The following is a 24,871-nucleotide window of genomic DNA, read 5'->3' on the forward strand; positions in this document are numbered from 1 at the left end:
TTTAACATGAATAACTAATAATATAAAACTTTCATCATTTCTCATTCATTTCTAGAAGTTTCTATCTGATAATTTGCAGTTTGTTTTGGAATGATACAAACTTTATCTGCTATTTGTCTGTAAGAATTGTTTCCATAACATAAACTTTTAGTTGCTTGCAGTTAAGTGATTGAAACCAATATAAATGTTTATCCCATTGTACAGGTGTAGTTTAATACTGGATTGATTAACTACCTGAAAGAGAAATTATAGATACAGTGTTTCCAACCAAACTGATTAACATTTTCTTATCCTGAAAATGTATTTCCAATATGTATTTACCTCTTTCACACAAAAGGCCATCTCAATCATTTACTGCCTTCTAAGTAACAGTGATAAAAGAATTGTAATATCATATGACTATTTTCCACCAATAGTGTAACAACATAACTAGCTCCATCTGTTATTTCCATTCAATCCTTACTTTTGAAATTTAACGGGTATTGGAATAAAAACACTTGTTACCGTGGGCAGGAAGTGTTTGAGAGGAGGTAAGTACCCACTGGAAATACATTTTTAGTGTGAGAAAATGTTAACATCTCAATGGAACATATAATTAGATACAAAAAATATAAAAAGAAGTGGCATGTAGACTATGTTTTCAATACTGGACAGCCCCGACTGTAAGTAATTGGAGTGGTATAATATCAAGCAACCAGAATTACAAAGAATTGAGCAAATGGTCATAAACAGATAAACAAAATTTAATGCATGGGTATATGCATACACCACTGAAAAACTATGCTTACCAAAACAGCCCACCTCATTATACAGCATTATATGGTTACTGCATTTGGTGAGGTGAGACAAAGCATACCTGACCAGGCAAGATCAGCCATGAGGTGGTTTTGATAAAGAAACTTTGGGAAGCTGAAAAGAAAACATAAAAGAAAGGAAAATTGATATACATAGATTTGTCGCAAGAAGAAGACTATATCCATCAGATGAAGAACAGCCAGATTATGCAGATAATGAGTGACAAAGGTTTCAGGAATTGTCCATCTTGGACAATTTCTTATAAGGGAGATGAAAGACATGGTAATAGTATTGATGTAAAGAGACTTTGTGGAGGCAGCAGCCTGTCATGGACAAATACAATTATGCTATCTAACTAGTATAAGTTACTAGAGACAGATCATGGGAAACAGTTGGGTTCCAAAGAATAAATAGTCAGGAATGTGAACCCTGAAAGGTTAAGAGACATTGCACAAATAAGGGCCAAAGCAAAGGGTACCAAGGCTGTGCAGGAACAACTAGCAGGATAAGATGAGGAGTGGGGTAAGAATAGATATGAAGACCCATCCTATCTTGACTTAACGCATATACAGCCAGAGCCGATCGGTGTGTGGAATAAAGGCCATAAGGAACAAAGTGTGGTAATCAAGTATGTGGTAAACACACTGATAGGTGATGTCTTCAATTGAGAACAGACCTACCAAAATAACTGTGGACAAAGGACCACTCCATGTAGACTTCTAAACAGACTGGAAATCTCTTGAAAATTGAGGAAAGCCCTTGTCCCACTATAGATAGATGCATCCATGAACAGATTTAACTTTGGATAAGGTGAAGGAATAGGAATCCTCACCATGGTCTGTACCCCATTGAACTACCAAACTAGGTCCACCTTGATTATGGAAGGAAGGGTAACAGGATGGGTCAAGGCATTCAGGGAGAAGTTCCACTGAGCAAAAAGTGAACACTTTTGAGCCTGACCTATGGGAATGAGAGAATCCATGGAAGTCTAACTCACCTAAAGTAATAGAATCTTTAAAGCTATGAGAAAAGGAGAGGTAAGGGCCTTTGTAACTGCCTGTTCAATATCCCCAAGATGATAAGAAGGGTGGGCATAACTGAGGTGTGATTTGAAAAAGTAAACAAGGTATTGAGTGGAGGTATGAAGACTTCTCCAACTTGATCAGAAAACTAATTTATGCTGCTTTTTTGCAGAAATAAACAGGTGTAATTCACTAATTGTGAACAGGAGTCAGTCGTTCACATAAAAATGAGTGTGAAGACGTAGTGAGTGAAGAAGATGGACAAACAAATAAACCATTCAACAAAACACAAGCTGAAGAGAGAATGGCAGAGACCTGAAATAGAACACTTGACCCTTGTAGACGAACTGAAGAAAAACGACTCTGGAGCATTGGGAATGTGAAGATAGGCATCTTTCATGTCAAATTTGGTCATCCAGAGTCCTGGGGAAAACATGCAACAAAGTGAAAGATAGGACTCCATGGTGAAGAAAGGGTGCTCCAGAAAGGAATTCAACTGGGACAGATCAATGATTAATTTCCAATCACCCATCTTTTTGGGAAACACAAAGAGGTGGGAATAAAAATCCATATAAGTGGTAACCACTAGTTTGATGCCTCCTTAGAGTAGAGGATCTTGAACAAGATGATTGAGAGAGAAGTAAAGACCTTGTCTCATAGTAACACACTATTTACTGCCTAAAATGTCACACAAAATAAAACTATAAAACTTTTTCTTTAAGACTTGTCAATTTATTATAATCTTTTAATTGACTTATAGTTCAGTTAAGAAGGTAGTTAAATTTTAATAAACTTATGACATTGCATCTCTATACGTGTTAACATTTTGTGGACTAAATTGCATAAAGTTTTGTCAAAACTTGAAAAAGTACAAGATTTGCATATGAATAATGAACTTCATGTTTTTGTATTTCTTTTATTTATTATTTAAAAGTTAGAAACATTAGGTTAGATAATAAAATGTAAATGAAAAAATGAATATCCACACATTACAAGAGTAACATGCTAATAACTCAATCCTTTGTTAACAAAAAGATGCCCAATTGTGATAAATTAATTTTGTTTTAAGTCCAGCTGTAAAGCAATAAATACAATTATCTGAGATATTTGAAATGTGTTAGCTTTAGCTGTAAGTATAGTGTGTAATTGTTTCATGTAGCATGTATTCATTAGATTTATTTTGTATTATTTGTTACAAGAGAAAATAAAAGATGTGTGATGTTTTACTGAAAAACTTTTGATATTCGTTTAGGAAGTTCTACAGATTATGCAAACAAAATATGAAATACTTGAGGTTAAAAAAATATTTTTGTTCTTTAGATGAAATTCACCTTGCACTTTAAAGAAGTCAAGAAATACTTCAAGATAAATTCTTATTAAACATACTTAATAAAAATTCTAATTTTTTAAAGTACAAACTACTTGTAATCTTCACTAAAAGTTTACTATGTTGTGTGAAGTTACACATATTACACTAAATATAGTTTCATGGTTTGGTCACAAGATTGGTCAAAATGACCAAGCCCATGTGTTGAGTACTAAAGCCATTGCTGTTGATATACATGTTAATGTAAACAGTGCAATTTACATTTAACTGAGCAAAGTATAAATTATACATAGAGCCTTCAAAAAGTACTACATAGCTACAGAAGAACACTCATAACATACATTTGGTACAGAAAAGAGCTTTTAACTAAAAAAAAAAAAATCAGTATGGACATAACACTTTATTTTCACTTGTCTCTTACAGAATTCAGACATCAAGATTAAACAGACATGTGAAGTAAGATATGATTATATTGATGAATATTTAAAAAAATAAATCAGCAGTAAATATCCCTGAGAGTTTGCCTTAGAAGATGCAACACTTTCTGAAAACTTACTCTGAATGATACAAATGTATATGTATATATTATTTTCTTGATTATGGAAAATTAACCTCAAAGCAAATTATTCTGTAGTGTGTGTATATACAGTTTTGTGAAAAAACTGTGACGATGAATGAACATAACTTACTCATATAACACAACTACATTAATCAAACCGGTTATTTATATCAGAATATTCTATGGGATTTACAGTATCCATTTTCTCTGTTATACGTTTTATACAGTGAAACATTTGTAACACTTTCAAATTTGGTAGAACAAGCCAGTTGTTACTTTTTTGTATTCATCTCAGAAATTGTTGAGCAAATGTACATATACATTTTCTTACCAAATTGAATGGTAATTTGAACCATTTTACAACACAGTTTATTTGATGATCAGATTTTTAAACAAACACTACTAAAACTAGTTCAGTTCTTTGTTTTTTTATAACAATAAGTCCTGCCTAGCATTTTATCTTTCAATCATCCACAAAATAAAAGATTTTGTATGATACTTCTTTACACATTGTGTTATAACTTATTAGGGATAAATTAATCACCACTGTCACCTAGTAATTTTACTTCAACTAAAATACTGCCTTTAATAAAAATAATTATGTAAAAAAATAGTTTGTCACTATGTTTTATGTTTGAAGTGATAGAGTTCAAAAAGATGTTTGAACTTGATCAAAATCCAACCATAAAGTAGGCTGGAAGTAAGTTTCACACTATAACTACATGAAGTTATTTTATTGAACATGCATACTGAGTAACTGGGTTGTTTCTATAAGAAAATAAGCAACCTAGGCTTTGAAGATAAACCTAAGACTTCCCCCTTGCTTTATTTTTGGTCTGTAAACATTAAACTACCTTAAGTCACTTGGTTTTAAGCTATGATTAATTAATGTTTATAAAACAATTAGTAAGAGAGCAAAACTATGACAAAATTCCTCAAATACGAGGTCTGTTCAAAAAATACGCGGACTGTTTGAATTGCGCGGCTCCAGTTGGTTCCAGGGGAATCCGCTTGGTGTTGCTAGGTTCGCACAGATCAGCTGATTACGACGCCATTTCCCGATTGCAGATATCTTCATTTGTGTATTAGCTATGCGGTTTTAAGTGAAGTGCGATTTTTTCGTTTGGCGGATTTCAGAATAAATGACCTGAAGGAGCAACGACTTGCTGTGAAATTTTGTGTTAAACTTGGAAAATCTGCGACTAAAACTTTTGCTATGCTTGACACGGCTTACGGTGATGTTGCTTAGAAGCGTACGGCATGTTTCAAGTAGCATGAACGTTTCAAGGATGGTCGACAGTCCATTGAAGATAATGAGCGTCCTTCCACGTCAACTGACGACCCACACGTCGACAAAATCAACACCATGGTGCGGGCAAATCGACGTCTGACTGTCAGGGAGCTTGCTGAAGAGTGTGGGATATCAGTTGGATCTTGTTACGAGATTTTGACCGAAAAATTGAAGATGCACCGCGTTGCTGCGAAATATGTGCCTCAGAACTCGTGTGTTTTTGGCCAAACACTTGATCACTGTTCTTCCCCACCCCCCCTACTCACCTGACCTTGCTCCTTGCGATGTTTTCTTGTTCCCCAAACTCAAAAGACCCTTGAAAGGAAGAAGATTTGAGATGATTCCCGAGACTAAGGCAAATGCGACGAAGGAGCTGGAGGACATTACAAAAGAAGCGTACCAGGACTGTTTCAACAAGTGGAAATACCGTTGGGATAAGTGTGTGCGTTGGGGAGGAGAGTACCTTGAAGGGATCCCAGACCTGTAACTCCTAAATAAAGTACATTTTGTTTTATGACATCAGTCCGCATATTTTTTGAACAGCCCTCGTATAACCTGAAGTTTCCAATCAAAGCTAATTATTAAAGTAAAAAAACATTTGTCTTATTATTTTTTTAACTTTTTAGCATCTCAAGTTTGTTTGATAGTCACAAGTAAACTTATGGATCTTCCTTCATATAGTGGAAGCCCCATAAAAAATTAAACTTCAGATTTTTTTAAACGCTTATGCAGATCATTGCTAAGGTTATATTTTTGATATAATTGTGCAGTAATCATTGAATGACTGCTCTATAGTTCAAGTGGCTTATATCTGTGTAATAGTTTCTAATAACAACAGTACAGTGAAAGCATCTAAAATGAATATATTTTACTTACTAGAAGTATTTATAGTGGTGACCAGAAATGAATGTTTCAATAAATTACTGTGCTGATGAAAATTACATCTTTGGTTTCTTCCTACATGGGATTTTTACACATTCAGGTCCTAATTATAAAACTCAAAGTATGCATATTGTATGCTGTTGTAGCATTTATGTATAAAATGTATCTACTTCATGTAACAGCCTAGAGTAAACATTGTCAAGCATACACATGAATGGCTGTTCATTAAATCGCAGTGTTACATTTTCAAAACATCTATTTACAACCACATGCTCTGTGCTCATTAATTTTCATGTTTTACAGAATGATATATAATCTCATTGTAGGAATTGGAGTATGGTTTCAGTTGCCTAATAAGTCTCAGTCACATTAATATAATGGTCACTCCATTATTTTGAAAAGTATAATTACTCAGCTCATATGGTAATGACATTTGAAAATTAAGTAATCTGTTTAGGTAACTTCCATACAAACCAAAAATATATTAATAACACTACTATAACAAAATTTAATAGTTATAATTACAGGTATGTATTTTTTTTAACTAAATTCATAAGTAAAAGTAGATATAATTGGAATATATATATGTATTTATGTATGTAGGTGTGGAATACATATGAGTTTAGTACTTCTTTAAAACCTCAAAGTTAAATTATCCAAAGCATTTTACAGATTAAAACTGGAACTGTTTAGTCTGGTGATGTGCTTCAAGATGAATAAAAAGTAACAATGATAAATGGTAAAAGTATAATTCATATGCAAAAACTTCTAATGTTGTATATAACTCACATTGCACTGATTTGTATATAAAAACAAGTTCATGTATAACATTATCAGTCTTCATAAATATTTTACTCATCATAAAATATTTTATATATTAACATTCAACTAAACATTTCTAACAGTAATATGGTGAATATCTCCTAAATCACTATACAGTAAATGTGTGAAAAATATTCAGATTATTTTACACAAGTCATAAGTAATTGTTAATATATACAACAAATAAAATAAGATATTCCTATGTGGTAAGTTACATTCACTTTTGGAAATGTAGGTACTTGCCCTTTATACATGAGAAAAAAAGCAAAAAACGTTTGTTTGCTGGGTAACCTATTTCTTCTCACTATTATATCTTGTGGTACTTCAGACATTTAAGAAAACACTTTGTGTGAATAATATTTTTTGCATTCTAAAAGAGTAAATAAAAACACAAGGTGGAACAAGATATGAATTGAATAGATAAATTTCTGAATTTTTCATTGTGTTTGCTCATAATGAAGATTTCGTATCATTGTTTAAAAAACTAAAATACATAAATATATGTATGTATATGAAAATATAGGTACAATTTTTACTGAATTCCATCCAGCTTATGACAATAGAATGTGATTGTCAAGCTGTCTTGAGAAAGAAACATGTAATGATTGTGTTAATTCTACTACACCCATATTTTAGAACAGCATGCACAGATGACACAACACCAGCTTCCCTTTCGTCTTAGACGTCGAGCTTCATGCCACACAACTCTTAGTAGTGCCTAGTAGACATCACAAATGTTTAGAAATCAATTTTCTTAATGTTAACAATGAAAACCTAAAAAATACGTAATCTATCCAAATTTGTTTTAAATAATTTTGTGAAAATCAGGTAATTATTTTTAAACAAAGAATGCACAGAAAGATACTTAAAATTATCAACACTGTTTATTAAGCACCATTATTATTAATCTATAAAATACATGGAAGTTTGCCTCAAAAAAAAAAGTTTGAATTTGTAGATTTTTAAAATTTTATAAAAAATATAGGAAACATACTATCAGTAATTATGCTTAGTTTTACAATTTAAAAAATTGCTAAACTCACCAAAACAGCTAGAAAGTCAGACACCATGACCATGTAGAAAACATTATTCCAGCTAGTTTCAGAGACAAAACCAGCCAGAAGTGGACCAATAGCAGCTCCTGTTTCACAAAAACAAAAATTAACCTGGGAACTGCTTTAACACAGAACTTCATTTTTAAAAAAGTGCATCTAAAAGTATATCTTTTGTGAAGTGTTTCATAATTCTAAGGCTCTTAGCTACAAAGCCATTTTACTGAATTGCACCCAACTTTATGAAGGAAATCCAACTTATGACAATAAAATTTATCAATTAATGTGTGTATGTGATTATGGTATAGAAAGTTTACCCTGTCTTAAAGTCCTAAACCTTTTTATTTTCTTTTGAACTAGTTTCTCATTCCTTACGATGAATTAGTAATTTGCTTCTGTAATTTTGTTTCACTTGATCTAAAAGTGAAAGTTACCCCTTTGTCATTTACCATAATGTAAAGTTAATAAGTACAAAATGATAAGACATTTATCTTTGGTTGACGTCATATCCAAAAGCAAATTACGATTTACTAACCAATAACATTAAAAATATGTTTTGAAATAAAGTTATGCTTTTCAACTTGCATTTATCATTAGTTTGCCAGCTGCTACTTACAAACATAATTCTAATTCTGAAGTTTTAAGAATGGAGTAAAGAAAAACCTGATTGAAAAACAAATCAGAATTATTGTACTATTTTCTAACCTTTCAATATACAATAGTCTAAAGAACAAGTGTACTAAATTCCCTTAAGTTCACCTTTACTAAAAATGCACATATGTATTTTGTGTGTATCCACCTCAAGCATTAGGGAAAAACTGTTAACTTGCTTCAAAGTTAGTGAACAATATTATATGTTGGGGAAGAATGGTTATCTGTATAAAGTTCATTGTGTTACACTTACAAAGCACAACCAGAAAGGCAGACTGTTTGTACTTTTAATGCCCAAACATGATAAATATTATGAGAGTGGAGTTAAAACCTTTCAAGAAATATGAGCCTAACTAAACTATGGGTGGACTACCAAAATGTATAATTTGTCAACACATGTGGCTACACTGCTACCAGTCCCTCATCAAAACGTAACCAGATACCTTTTTCAATTGAGAGGAATATTATATTCACCTGTGTACATAGGGATGAACCAAGACAAAAGAACAAGAGTTCTGTACCACAATTACTAATCTGCTTTTCATCTGACATTCTCATTTGTAGTAAGCTTTTGTGCAATACAGTTTTATATTGAACTATTGACCTTGGGTTCCTTTCTAATAATTTTTCAATTAGTTAAAAAACGTTATTAATGGCAATTAACTCTTAAAGCTATGTATGAGCAGATAAGATTGAAGTTTTTTTATTGTATATTATCAGGACTTCACACTAAAGTCTCAAACAGTTGTATGGAAGGTTGGAGAAAGTACACAAAGACTTGATCATGACAAAATATATTATTAGGTAATATACAACTTTTTGGATTTTCATAATAAAATATAAAAAAGCATGCATTGCATTTTAACAGTTTAATAAAGTTCTCCTATAGGCATAGCACATTTAAGGTTGTGTGGGCCCTATATCCAACATAATTTTAAATATAATAAAATTATTAATGGGTCCCCATTATGACATTGGCCCTGGGGCTGAATCTCCTCTAGCCCTTACCTAAATACAGCATAGGAAAAGTTAATGCAAAATTATCGTATCAGACAGTAAAATAAAGGGCACTTGATCTAGAGAAGCACACAAAGGTTAGTGTCAAGTTCTGCATTATGGTTTTATCTCCTGCTACTATAATTTTTTGGCAAGGCAGATAATTTCATGTCATTATATGAATGTATGTATGTTATTATACTGCTTGCTTTGTTTTCTTTTAAAAATAGTCTTTTGATACATTTAAATAAGTTTATGTAATTTTTTTAAAACAAGGTTATCCATCTAAGGTCTGTTCAAAACAATGGTTCCGTGTTACATTCTTCTGTAAATATAATATACACAAATGAAATGAGATGTCACAAAATTTGATGACACATACTTCCAGTTATTTACATCTATAAAAGAGATGAACTTGGAAATCTAAATATCCTAGTTTAAAGTAAAACATATTTAATTTAGTTAAGAATTATGGCCTTATGGATAATAATAGAGGATTTATGACCAGTCATCTCTAACACATGGTGCTGTAAAGTGTAAGATGGACGTTTTAATTGAGAAATAGTGAAACACAAATGGAAACTAAACCTTTTGTTTATGGTAAATCTACTCTTCTGCATATAGCCTTTTCTATTATTTATCTGTATTCTACAATATTTGTATAGGCCTAATTTAGCAGTTAACATTCAAAAACAGCATTGAACTGGCAAACATGTTTGCCAGATGAATAATCAATAATGCCATCTCTAGCTTAACTTTACATGTGATTTGCCTTATAAATTACACTATTCAATGAGCGTGTACCTTGTTAAATATATAAAGTTGTTGCAGCCACGAAAATGAAAAACAATTAATGTATATTGACTCATTAACTTCAAAATGACCTACATTTAATGATGACTTGCTTTACAAGTTATGGGTATATGAGCCTACATAGAATTTATATCTTTTTTTCTTTATTTTCTCTAAATAAATGATTTTACAGTTTTAGGAATCTTATTAATAATACATTCACTTCTTTGTGTATGTGAAATTGTGGATTAGTTTTAAATTACTACTCCAGATTGGCAATTGGAACCTTATCAAAGGTAAACTGACAGTTCACAGTGTGACTGGCACCATAACAAATGTCTATGGCTGTTTCAGGTCCATGTTCAGCCATTTTGATAAAACATCAGTTCACACAAAATATTGAATTATTTTAATGTATTTTCCAAAAACTCCACTGACTACAGACTAAAACTTTTATACTTTTGGATGACTCCTTTCTGGCTGTGTTAGTACCCTTAACCTTAGGAAAGTCATTCTAAATTGGCATTTAAACATCTTCATGTGAATACTTTATATTCAGTAACCAAAACTACCTACAAATAAATGGCCTAAGTATGGAAAATCCCATGTCACCAGTTCTAGCCAACAGTTTTATGGCACAGATTGAATCTCAGGCGATCAATTCAGCCTTACACCCACCACCATAGTGATACAGGTATGCTGATGGTACAATGGTACAATTGCTAGATTCACATCTACAGAACACACACTTAGTTTTATCAATCACATTAACCCGATACACCCCAACATTAAGTTCACCTGTGAGCAGGAAAAAAACAACAAATACCATTTCTTAACCTCAAGATCACCAGAAGTGATACACAATTCAAAACAAAATTCACAGAAAAATCACCCATACTGGATTATACATTCCCTGCGATTCAGCACATGAAACAAAACAAAAATTCAACATGTAAAAAAAAACAAATAAATACAACCACGAAACTATACTCACCTAATAAAATGAATGATGAAATCAACAAAATAAAACAACACTTCAACAAATTTCCTCCAAAAACTGTTGAAAATATACTCACACACCTAGAACAACAATAAATCCCAAGATACAACAAACTACAAAACCTTATACTGCTGCATACCATATGTTCCCGACATCAGCAAAAAAATAACCAACATTTGGAAAAAAAACTTGTAACAAAACACAACATGCCAGTAAACACCATATTTATTCAAAAACCAGGTACAAAACTAAAGTCCATACGATGTAAAAATTACACTGACAAACACAACACCAACATAATTCATAAAATACAATACAACAACTGCCACGACTTCTATATTGGAGAAACATGCAGAAAAATTAAAACTAGATTTAAAGAACAGAAAAATAAACAACACCTTCACACATTTTTGAACACTGCAAATTAGATAAATAAAACATAACCATAGAAAACACTGAGATACTAAGTAGGGAAATAAATATAAACAAATACAAAATCAAAAAAGCCCTACTTATATAATAACTAAAACCAAAATTAAATCAATATAAAGGAACATCTTTATACCTATACTAATTAATAATCTAATATCCAACTGCAATGCCCTCTACAATCTCGTACCCATTTATTGTCTCATCCCTAAGACATGGACAGCAATGATCACTTGCAAACTCTCTCTTTGTTAAACTGAAGATGACCTATGAAGGTCGAAACATTGTTCTCTGCTTATCAATAAAATTGTTAATATGCATACCAGCCATTCTGAGATGCACTAGCATAAGGTCAGTTCTGACTGTCTCAAGTTTGAGCATTCAGTCACTTGTCATACAGATATAAATGTGTCCAGTCACACTGAGTAAAGGCAGATGCAATCAGGGTAATTTATGGTTCATCTTACAAACATTATCCTTGTCAAGGAATGCAAGATGGCAGCTTGTTGGAAAACAAAGAGATCATGCTAAGGTTGTGTGTCAATGCCAAGATTCTTATAGATCACATCCATTACATAGAAAATAGCTTTGTAACAGGAAGAGTTATTCATAATATGTAATAAAATATGAGAAATGTAATATATAGTGAAAAATAATTATTTTAGATAATTACTAAATTACCAAATACCAATAATTACCAAACACTAAGTGTTTGGTATCCTTAACAATTTTAACTTATAAAGGAAATTAAATATAATGACAAGTTATCAAAAATCATCACTAATTATCAAACCCTTGAACTCTGATGATGATATCAGGTGCTTTCCTAAATTTTGTTAATGAGATATGGATCATCAGTACCATGGGACAATATTAGGCAATCTGACCTCAGTTTTCACACACTGCATTGCAATCTGCTGTCCTAACAGATGAGGTAGGCAAGGAATGGCCATTTAACATGTGCCAGGTTTATATAAAGACTTACAGGCCTGAGCTCCAGTTCCATCATAAAATGTAGTGATTTCATGCCAGAATTATTGCAAAATGTAAAAGTTATTATGGCTGAGATATAGTTTTTGTTAAGGGCTGGGAGTATTGATCTAGATTTATCAGTTGAAATAAGAATCTCCAGAATTGATAGGTGGGAACATAGAACAGTTTTATATACAGGAAAATTTCCTGGTTACCAGTTCTTAACAAAAGTACTGGCTTGCTAATTTATCTCTGTCATAATCTTTCTAATGGTTAATTTTATTCAATCCTGATTAAATTGTAATGTCTAGTTGGTCTGATGGTAGTCAACTTTATTTCTATTTTTATATCATTCAACCTGTCAGAAAAATAATGGATGGTCTTAGTCATTCTGAAGCCCTTAGCAGAATTCAGTAAATGGGGTCACATAATGATAAGAAAATTAAGGAGTACATTAAAAGGCATAGCACTAGGGGGGGGGGTCTTTCATATGTAGGGCCCTGGGAAATTGCCCAATATGTAAGGCCACCTATGAGTAAAATGAGCAGTTGGCCACAACCAGCCAGTTTTCTTGTTTATATATAATGAACAAAACTATAGGCTATAACTCAATGAAAATTGTTGCAGTTACTAAACAATGGCTTACAAATTCTATGAGTCTGACAGAATGAGTCTTGTTTGTACTATCATATTGTAGTCTTGTTTTTACTAACATACTGTGGTGTTTTAATAATATAATGTAATCTTGTTTTTACTGATATATTGTATTCTTGTTTTTACCAACATATATAAAATTAGATGTTTCTGATGTCAAAACACTAAGTTCATAGTTTCTTACAAATTAGGAATCAAATTACTAAAATCATCAAGCTACAATGTAAAGTAAGGAATTCATATCTTTTTATTTTGCTGAGATATTGCTCATGTACTGAATCAACCAAAGTGGCCCCTTTCACCTCTTCAGTTTTTGAAAATGGTCCCTTATATACACTTACTTTAACATATCACATGTGAATAATCAATCTACAGCTTAGAAAAGTCCACAGAGTGGCTTTCTTAGATATTTTAATCTGTGAAAAGTCTACCATGTTCTTTTGATCCAAGTTTTTAAGAAAGTAGATTGTATCTTTAATCTGTTTGAGTTTCATATTTTTTTTAATCTAAATACATCTTAGTTACTAAGCTTGATAAATTATAGTGAAATTCTGTAGTATCAGTGAAGTTATTAATGATATTTTGGTTATTCAACTGTATATATAAAACCTAAAAAAAAAATTGATATCCTCCACATGCAGAATTTTAAAAGGCTTAGCAACCAAGTACACAGGTTGTAGTGATAAGAAAAATAAATTTAATAATTTATTTCTAAATAGTAATATATATATATATAATGTATAATAATTGACCTATGAGTGTATATTACAAAATACAGCCAAGACAAGGAAGACTAAATGTCAGTTTTATATTACTGGATATGTGACATGAGTGCACATACATCGTGTCAATACAAGTTATGTGATGTTAGTTAGACATGACTGAAAGGTCAATATATATTAATAAGTAATAAACATGCAAGTTCATATACAGCAGTATGAGACTTAAGCTACTTTGGCTAAACATTTGTATCTTTGTGTTATAATATGTAGTCATTCTAACATGAAAAATGAATAATTTATATTTATTTCCTTATTTTTTCATGATGGCTAAGATGTTGATTAAGTGGCAGACCCTACATAGTTAGAGTATAAAAAATAATATAAAATACAAAGTCTTACTAAAAACATACATTTGAAATATATTTAGGAGATTTAAGAGATTAGTTAAATAATATTTGAGATTTTTGGAATGGAGAATAGTTGTTTTTTTTTCTGAATTCATAACATGAAATCACTTTGCACTCAGACGAGTAACAAAACAGGCTCTATTTCACAAACAAATCTAGTAAAAATATTTAATTAGAAAATCTGATTTTTGTGTTCAAAAAGTTTGTAATCTTTATTGAAAGTCTACCAAATTTTGTGGTGATACATATGCTGTATCAAGTTTTTGTGCAAATACTTAATGTGTACAAATATGTAGACGAACTCATGTATATTACATAAAGCCTGAAGCAAAAAGGTTAAATTCCTATTTCCATTTAATGGAAATAGTGTATAAATGGTTATTATTTTAAATAAGAGTAAAACTGATATATTAAATGTCTTATAAAAAACCTACCTACAGATCCTGTTCCATCAATAATAGCAGTAACAGTAGCTAATGCTTTAGAATTTCCCATAAGTGACTTGTGTGTTCCCAGTTCTGCTGAAACTGCTGTAGTAATCAAAGCATAGGGTCCATTTACTGCAGCTCCCCCTATCACCTGAAGAACTACAAATCGAATTAATGTTAAAATATCTATTACTTTCACTGTTTTTCATCTTCACTAACAATTTCTAAAAGAAGGTCACATTAGTGAACCCTACTCAACCAAACAACACATAACAGAGTGCATTATTAACACAATCTGTCACTTATTGAACTCAAGAATAATTAATAACACTGCACAACAAAGTTATTGCTACTTGAACACTATTGGGTGTTCCTTATAGATTCTTGGCTGCTGATTACGAAAATCACATCCAAATTTGCCCATCACGTACAGTTTCATCGAAATCTTCAGTTTCACCAGGACATTGCTACAATAGAAAAACGATATCAGGACAACTGGAATCTGTCAATGCTTGCTGACTACTGTTGGACACTGCAACATGATGTACCAGACATTGAATACAAACGAAAATCAGGAGCAAAACACTTTTAATTATGTTTAACTTAATAGCGTATTAGAAACATAAACGCAATTAAATACATTATTGCCGGTAAACAGTTAACTGTCTATTTCTCAGAGTTCCTACGTGATGAAGCAAAATCAAAACTATATTTGTGCATACCCATCAGGTACCTGTCACAATCAGCAAAAACTTTTCAAAAAAACTGTTGTGCAGTGTAACAGGTGGATGATACTCACATGATATAACAGTATGAAACCTTAAACTCTTTGACACAGTTATAATATGTTACCTCATTTGACAACCATATCAGCCAGTAAAAAAGTTGGTAAATTAATCTTTGTAATCTCTCTGAATGTCACAAAAGGCTGGTGGTTAACTCCTACTTTCTGTGACATATTAGATGCCAGTCCATCACAGATACAGCTGAAGATGCAGAAGTGTCTTCTTCAAAGACACAATAAATACCATGGGCAAGTCTCAAACATGCAGTCAGTTCTACTGAATGTTCAGATGAATAACCACTAGGCCACAGTACTCCCATATTAGCCAGTGAACTCCATAAACACATATAACACAATAATATTTTTGAGCTCAGTTATGCAGTATTATTGACTGGATGTATCAGTCAGTAAATTTTTAATACAGTAATTTCTTCTAGCATTACTATGACACATGCTAACTATGTAATATCATAAACAATAAACTCCACGAATAAATACAAAATATTACCCTTCAATTATACTTACAAAGGATGCTGATTATGTAACATCCAAACCACTAGGCTCCACAATAAAATCCAACAATTTGAACACTACAGGAGATGCTAGATTATGTAACATCTTAGCCAGAGACTTCCATAAATTAACAATAACCCCTAATGTTAGTATCTTACATGTTAAAGGTATAACATAGTAGTAAATTTCAAAAACCAACAGCATAATGGTACTTTTTGCATTACTGTCACACATACTAATTATATAATGTAATAACAATTAAATTCCACAAACCAATACCACAACAATACCTTCAATGGTTACTTATAGATTCTAATCATATATCATTATAACAAATAAACTCAACAAATCAATATCACAACAATACCTTCAGTCTTTACTTATAGATGCTAAATATATATCACCATGACAAGTAAACTCCACAAACCAATATCACAATAATACCCTTTAACACTACTCATGTACAATCATTCTCTGTTCTGAGAACAGTAATATCTCTTAACATTAATAACACAGAATGTAAACATCACTCAGTGTCAGTATAACATTTGATCTTAATCAGATTAGTAAACATGGCACTTGCTTTTTTCAGGCATTAATATAAATTGTCACAGGAGGTCATGCTAATGTAATTTTAGTCCACACCATTAAATCAAAACTTAAGATAAATATAATTCCGTTTGATTCCTTTTCTTATATTAATCTTGGAGAACTGATATTGCTTGAAACTTATGCTATTCCTCTGCTAATCATTATTTTTCCAAAGTGATTTGGGCCTATGATATAAAATACTATAGCTAATAGAGATTAGGGAAATTATCACAAAAAAAAGTTACATACCTATATTACTAATCATATCGGTTTGTCCAAAGGCATCATACAAGAATAGCTACGTTATAAGAGAAATAACAGTCATATTACAAGAGAAAGAATGTATTTGTGCATTACAAAAGAAACGATTTATGTATGTATACATTCATAAGAATTTATACAGAAGCAAATAAATATTATGATGCTGAGAATTACTTCAAACTGTTGAATATAAGATGTTTCATTGAAAATACAAACTTTGATTTTCTTAATTTTCAAGTTTCATGCTACTAATTAACATTAGAAAAGTACTAATTACTATAAAATGTAACATAAAAACTGCTTGTATATGTTAAAACAAAAATTAAGTGTACATAACAGTATGCAGAAACTTCATTCTTGTCGAGATAATGATATCTCACATAATAAGAATAGCACTTTTTACAGTTTCTCTCTATACACTTTGTGTATTAATAAACCATCAATTTTCAGTTGAATTGTTATATTATTACTTGGAAATTTAGATTTGAAAACAACATCTTTTATGTCAAACTTCTCAGATATTTCTTTATTGAATTACAGTTTTCTCAAAAATACTGCTGTATTTGTACTTTTTTTTACATATTTTTTCAAGAACAATGCTCAGTAATGTATAATGCTATTTATATTTTGTTCTTAGTTTTATATTTTTTGTATTTAAATGAATTAAAAACTCAAACATTGTTGTGATCCTCTTATTCTTTTCATGTAATTTATATAGAAAACAACAACTGCAAAAGAAAAATCAAGGAAGCTGTGTTAATAATGAATAACAAATATTTATAAACACATATCTTGGCTCCCCACTGTATTTATTCATCAGTTGTACTTCAGCTGATTTATTATTGGTTTACTTAAAGTGTTACTTCCTGAACTGTGATTTGAAAAACTAATTCATACATTGAGCCTGATGAGAACAAATATATTTGTTAAAACAGTGTAATTTTTCTTTTTCTTGTGTCTCTATCTTTATGAATAGATGTTTTATAAGTTTCCTTATTCATTTTTATTACAGAATTCCACATGTTCAAATAGTTTTGGTATTTGTATGTTTGTATTCTTAACATTTATGTTATTTCAATATTGAATGTTCATCAAATATACTGATGCAAATCAGTTATTCACTTACAATTTAACACTAAAAAATAGATACAGGTTTTACTTCATAATCTAGTAAACTGACTTACAGTAGGCACAGCTATTCCAAGCAGTGAAGCACATGTTACTGCACTGGCACCTGTATGGTCAGCAATGTAACCTGCAAGTACTCCTCCAATAATACCGCCTATGTCAAACGGCACTGATAGATATGCTGACTGCTCGGAGCTCAACGGTGCTATATAGAATTATTATAAAGAAGTAAAATCACAATTGAACTCTTGTACACAAGTAATACTATTATAATAAAGTAAATGGATGAATATCTAATAATGAACATATGTCTTCTCTCTTACATTTTATTATAAGCAGTACACCATTTGTGTTAATATGAATTATAAAGTGCAATATAAAGCCTATAGCTTAACTTTAATAACACAGTCAATCTGCATTAGTTGTCACCTAATGGACTGTCACTGTCAAAAATATGCTGTTTAAGACAGGTGGCCTCTTATTAAAGATGAAATGAAAAGCAAGTTTTCCTTTCAGTTCAATGATTTATTTACTTCATGCAAACTAACAGCATAATTACAAATATTAAGACAGATGTATAAGTTACATTTAATTATCACAGTTAAAGAATAAAAGAATTTAAAGAATAAAATTTAAAACACGTGTAACTGAAAAATTCAAAACAATCACTTCTTAAAATATCTGTGATGTTTGACTGCACAAAAGAATGGGATTTTTTGTCTAAAAAGGAGACCACATCCACTGCAATTTCCAGATGTCCTGTATAGCCATATTTCAAGGAATATTTCTTTATTATATTCACAACATTTCTACATTTGGACAATGCCATATCTTTTTCTTCTTCCTCTTGTGTCATTTCATTGTTACTTATACGTAAGTGCTCATCAATTCTTAAGCTTGTTGACAAGAGTTCATTGGTGTCAATGTTCCAATCAATGGTTGATGGCTTCCCTGAGGTTGCCAACTGAGTGCCCATAGCAACATGTTCTGTGAAACTACAACCAAAACGTTCACAGGTCAGCTTGACCACTGAGAGTGGCACATCATCATCTTGGGCTTCAGGCCCTTAACAGTCTTTCAAGAAACTGAATAACAAGTACTGTTGTTCAAGATGAATTCTACTCTATTAAAACATTTCACAATCACTGAGTCATTAACTTCCCTCCATGCTTGATTCCACCAACATACAAAACTGTGATCTGCTTCAGGATATCACTGCTGTTGCATTTGGTTGTTTGTCCATTTCATTTATCAAATGACTGATCTGCAAGTAACATTGATTATGAAATAATGTATAGATTTGATTGTTGTCAAAACAAAAATGAAATGAAATAAAATAAAATAGAGCAAATAAATAAAATGTAATTTGTTCAAATCAAGAATACAAAAATATTTTCTAATTAAAATGTTTTAAAATTTTAGAAAAAAATCTCTTACCTGTTGTTTCTAAATTTCAACTTGATGGTTTGTATGATTGCCTTGATCCACTGGCTTTGTAAAACAGGTTCTATCGGGTGTAAATTTACATTGTCTGTTCCAGTGTGAAATGGCATTGTCCAATTCTCTCGATTCATATTTGTGTCTAAATATCTTACCTGGTAAAAAAAAATGTCTCCTCTCATTCAAGCTTTGTTGTGTTTGTAGATTACAAGCAGATTGGAAATTTTCAAATTCTTAAAAGCCCTTGGTTCTCTTGCTTTACCATTAATGATGGGCTTGAACGTTTCTCCCGTCATTGAAGCACATACACACCAACAGTATTATTCTAAGCTTGGAAGCCTTTCCATCAGTATAGTTTTCTTCTCTGACATGAAATGTTTTCCTTGTCATTTCCAACCCCAAAGAAAAGACCAGTTTCATCCATGTTTAGAATACTTTATGATTCATAGCCTTCACATAATTTTGCTAGGTGTAAGGTGGACAGTGTCCCCATCACCACTGACACTGTCCAGTGTCAGGGGTAAACCCATAGTAAAAACATGTCTAAAATGGTGCTGTCACTCATGGTCGTGACAACAGCATGACAGTAAAATGTGAGCTATTGTGTCAAAAGTGTCACAAAATAAAAGAAAATAATGAGTTAAAAACTGACCATTTCGTAGCCTAGTCAGGACAACTTCCACCTTTTGATCCTTATGGAAACAAGAAGGACAAAGTCCAGTAGAAGGTTTTACCTGAAAACCCTTGTTATCATATTGCTCACTCCAAGTCAACTGCCAACTGGTGTGGAGAAGAGCCTTGAAGAAAGGACCATAATCTGTTTGGAACAGGCATGACAGTGATAACATCAGAGCATACAGACTTATCTGCAGTGTTAGCGAACTCATTCCTGCGAATACTGACTTGGCTTACTATCCAGAAAAACTGGATAGAAATGGACGATAAAGAGAAGTGGGTGAGTCAGTTTTGAATATCAATGAAAATAGGGTGAGAATTAATGTGAAGTGATTCCAGGGTCAGTAGAGATCGACCTAAGTGAATTGGTATAAATAGCACAGTTCATGTACCGCATAGCTTCTACATGAGCCATGGAAAGAAAAATGGCATACAATTTAGCAGTTAACACAAAAACGGTAGAGGGAATCCTGTGCGCATCTATCAAACCATAACAAACCATGGCAGAGCCCACAGAGACACCTAATTTTCAACCACCTGTATAAATGGGAATGGAAGGATGGTTCAAAAGATGTTCATCAAACAGAAGATGGCTCTTCCAATTGGGAGTACCCATCTTCTTCAGATGACTCAAAGAAAGGCCACTCCTTAGAATGGTAACAAGCCATGGGGGATGGGCTGACCAGTGGAGACAGAAATGTCATTCAAGGACAGACCCAATTCAACCAGCTGAGCCTGGATATGAAGGCCAAAAGTAACAATGGCAGACCATCTACTCTGAAAAAACATGGCCCACTGAGGAAGACAAACACAACCCCAGGTGGAACACTGTGGTAAGGATTGAAGTTTTGAAGTACACAGTAAAGACAATTGCAAATGATGGAGGTGTAGAAGAGGTTCATGAGACTCAGTGTACAAACTCTGGACTGGTAAAGTGTGGAAAGTTCCAGTGTAGAGCCAAAGCCCCAGATGGTGAACAGGGTCTAACATTTTCAAGGCTGAGGTCCTGGCAGAGCCATAATTCAGAAACCTGTAGTCCAGTTTTGATTGAATGTGGGCACTATTAATCTTTAGCACAGAACATCTATCTGCTCCCCAAGAGGATGAAGAGAAAACATGCAAGATGTTCAGTGCCATTGTACACTGGACACATAGCTGCTTGATGTGTGGAATAAAGGCCAGCTTATGGTCAAATATAAGCCCTAAGGACTATACATTAGGGACCACAGGAAGCACAACTTCACTAAGATGAAACTCAAGATCGGGGTGAATACTCCATTGGTGGCAAAAGTGCATGCAAATGAGTTCAGAGAGAGAAAAGCTGAAAACTGTTTTCTGTGGTCCACTTCATTAAATGATTGATGACAGTCTGTAGCTGCCACTCATGACATAAGATGTGAAAGTCATCAACACAGTTCCCATATGCAACTGTAGGAGAGAGTTGTCCAGTAATGGCATCAATCTTTATAATGCAAAGTGTGCTGCTCAAAACATAGTTCTGAGGGACTCCAAGTTCCTGTGGGAAAGAATGGAAAAAGTGTTGAACTCACATAAGCTTGTAATTGCAGGTCCATTAAAAAATTTTTGCAAAAAATGGGCACATGGCCACACAATCCATGAGTGGAGGTCTTAAAAAATGACATACCTCCACATAGTATCATAAGCTTTCTCAAGGGAAAAAAAAACTGAAACAAGATGTCGCTTGAGAAAAGCTTCCCTGATGATTGATGTTGATCACTGTCATCTAAATCCACACTGGATGGGCAAGAGAAGGTTGTTTACTCAAGAAACCAAATAAAATGAACATTAATCATCCTCTCTAATATCTTACAGAGACAGCTCATAAAAGCAGTTGGATGGCAGTTTAAATAGTATCTTGGGGTCCTTCACAGGCATAGAAAAAGGGAGGGTAATTGGCTGGCACCAAGTGTCAGGAAAAGCATTCTCCTGTCAGATCTGATTTAAAACAACCAGAAGAATGGCAAGAGAGGCAGTTGAGAGATGGTGCAGCATTTCATAGTGAATATCATCAGGTCTGACTGATTTATTACCAGACCAATGAAAAGCATGCTTGAGTTACATCATTGTAAAGGGGTGATTACAATCATAGAGATGATCATCCTAAAAGGAAAGAGAATCACTCTGCCTGAGTCTTGAAGGCTAGGAAGGTGATGGGTGAAGCATCACCTATACACTTGACATCAGCAACTTCTTGGTCAACAGAAAGCAAGATTGAAAGTATACTGACTTTCTGAATCTTGCCCCATATGACTTTGGAACTGGTGGTAAAAGAAATGCTAGTCTTCTAGCCAAAAATATGCATGAGCTCACGGAAAAGTGATGAAGTTTAAAAGTGTGGGATACCCATCAAAGGAATCCCAGGCTCAGTTTTGAGCCTTCTGTGCCATGTGGCAGGCAAGATTCAACAACAGACAGGAATACCATGTAAAATGTGTCATGGTTTTAGGAACATAATATGCAGCTACCTGGACAATACAGTCATTCACTGCTGACACTCAGTCATCAATTGATGGCTTACAGACAATGGCAAGATCAAGTTCTGAGAGAGCAATGAAAGAAGGCCAGTTAGCCTGGTCCCACTCCATTTAGGCATGTGGGTCAGGTGGCACTAACCATGGCAAGTCTCTCTCTCTCAAAATGATAATAAAATTATTACTGCCCTGTGAGTCACTGTCAACCCTACAATAAAAGTAAGAGAAAAGTGAAGTGGAGCAGATAGAGAGATCAACAGCAGTAAAAAGACTGACTAGGTGCATGAAAGTAAGTATAAGAACCACAATTAAAGGGAGAAAGGTTATGATCTGATAGCATATGCTCTACCAACTGACCCATATTAAAAATATCAACACCATTCCAGAGGGGAATATGTCCATTAAAATCCCCTAGGATTGAAAAAGGAGATGGCATTAAGGTCTGATTGATCATTGGTTTTTCCAGGAGACAGGTAGAGAGAACAAATAAAGATAATATGACCCAAGGAGACATAAATGGCTACAGCCTCCAAGAGTGTATCAAGTAGCAAAGACAGGATGGGCACATGCTGCTTGACCAGCAGTGCCATCCCTCCACATGCTTGTCCATCACACTTTCTGTCATTTCTGTACAAAGAAAACTGCCAAAAGGTGACTGTATCGGCAGGTTTCAGATCCATTTCCTATAAGAAAAGACACACAGAATGGTAAAAATCACTAAAATCTTTAATGTCACCTATATTCGAACAAAATTCTTGACAGTTTCACCGTATCAAAGTGGCCATTTTTACTTAGGTGGAGAAAAATTGGGCAGAGCAACCTTCTGCTTTCAACAACGTTTTTTCTTTATTGGAATGAGGTCTATCAGCCTCCAAGGATAAAATGAGTCAAGTTGAGAGGTCTTTGTCTTTGAGCAAATATTCCAATGACCAAGGCCAGAGACAAAGATGGACCTGAGGAAACGTCCATACCCAGAGCTAAAAAAAGTGGATCCAGGGAGCCACTGGAAGGAGTGGTGGGGAAAAGACATGAGAGTAGAAGTGTACTCATCAACTCTTTTAATCAAGGAGGGTAAAAGACTCCTCAGTTGCTTTGCATATGACTGTTGGAGGCATGGAGAGATCGGTCTGCATGTCCACAGTAACAATGGAACAGAGTGTATCAGCATACGACCTTCAGATCCTCTGGGTAGAAGATATTGTTCACAGTCTTCAAATATTGCACCTTTTACTTCTCTACCTACTTACAGCAAGAATGAGAGTAAGGGGTGTGTGAATCACTACATTTAACACAGAATGGTTCCAGTTTGCACCTGTAACTATCAGGTCTTTGCCACCACAACAATCATGTTAGTTAAAGAACAATGACATAATGTCTTATAGTGACAGAATGCTGACATCAGAAACATCTCAAAGGGTTGGGAATGTATGGCTGTACCTCACAGTTCAGATAACCTACCTTGACAAAATCAGAAAATTAGTAGACATTATAATTCCATCTTTGCTAGTGGAGATTCAGTGCACCACAGAAATGTCTTGGATGGAAAACCAGCAAGGATCTCTGACTCAAGAACATTCTTTGAGTCTCTCTCAACAATAACTCCTCTTTACAATTCACGGTAGCATGGGGAGTAATCTCAATGAGTATATCCCCAGTGCTCTTTGAATTCAGGAGAAGTTTAGTGTGTTGTGGTGAAGATGTTTCCACCAAAATGTCTCCAGAGCATAACTTTATTACTGACTTGGGGGAGCAAGTAAGCTTCTCTAATCCCTTTTGAATAAAAAAGGGAGCCATCTGCCCTAAGGATTTTTCAGATAATTGATGCAAAATGAGAAAATCTAAGTATAGAAACTGCCTGTGATGATGATTGTTGAACACTCATCCACTTGAGGCTGTTTACTACTTATCATTTTATTCTCAATTTTATTTATTTATTTTTCTTCATGGATGGAGTATCCATAATAAAATAGAGCCCCATTAGATGATGCACTGCAATGCAAATCAGGACACTGCAGCAACACCAGGGTTTTGTAAGCACTATACCAAAACACCAGCATCAAACCTGCTGAGAATGTCCAATACTGTTACTTGGTTTACTTTAGCCCAAGGCTGCCCGTCTACAGCAATTCAAGGCCAAAATGGTGTGTTAGGTTTAAATCCCTTAACCACCAGGATCTTCTCCTCCC

General features: G+C 33.3%; 1 protein-coding gene across 2 annotated transcripts in view; it reads right to left on the reverse strand.

Annotated features, from left to right (window-relative positions):
- Positions 1 to 3,528: 3,528 nt before the first annotated feature.
- LOC143255441 (glucose-6-phosphate exchanger SLC37A2-like) overlaps positions 3,529 to 24,871 on the reverse strand; it is a 96,183-nt gene continuing 74,840 nt past the window's right edge. For both annotated transcript variants that reach the window (XM_076511112.1, XM_076511111.1), the window contains 5 exons: positions 18,135 to 18,283; positions 16,939 to 16,987; positions 14,808 to 14,960; positions 7,742 to 7,839; positions 3,529 to 7,416 (listed from right to left, as the gene is read on the reverse strand). In XM_076511112.1, coding sequence (XP_076367227.1) covers positions 7,318 to 7,416; positions 7,742 to 7,839; positions 14,808 to 14,960; positions 16,939 to 16,987; positions 18,135 to 18,283 — 548 coding nt within the window. In that variant the 3' untranslated portion in view covers positions 3,529 to 7,317. The remainder of the gene's footprint in view (positions 7,417 to 7,741; positions 7,840 to 14,807; positions 14,961 to 16,938; positions 16,988 to 18,134; positions 18,284 to 24,871) is intronic.

This window comes from Tachypleus tridentatus, chromosome 7 (genome assembly GCF_004210375.1).
Source record: "Tachypleus tridentatus isolate NWPU-2018 chromosome 7, ASM421037v1, whole genome shotgun sequence".
Lineage (NCBI taxonomy): Eukaryota > Metazoa > Arthropoda > Merostomata > Xiphosura > Limulidae > Tachypleus > Tachypleus tridentatus.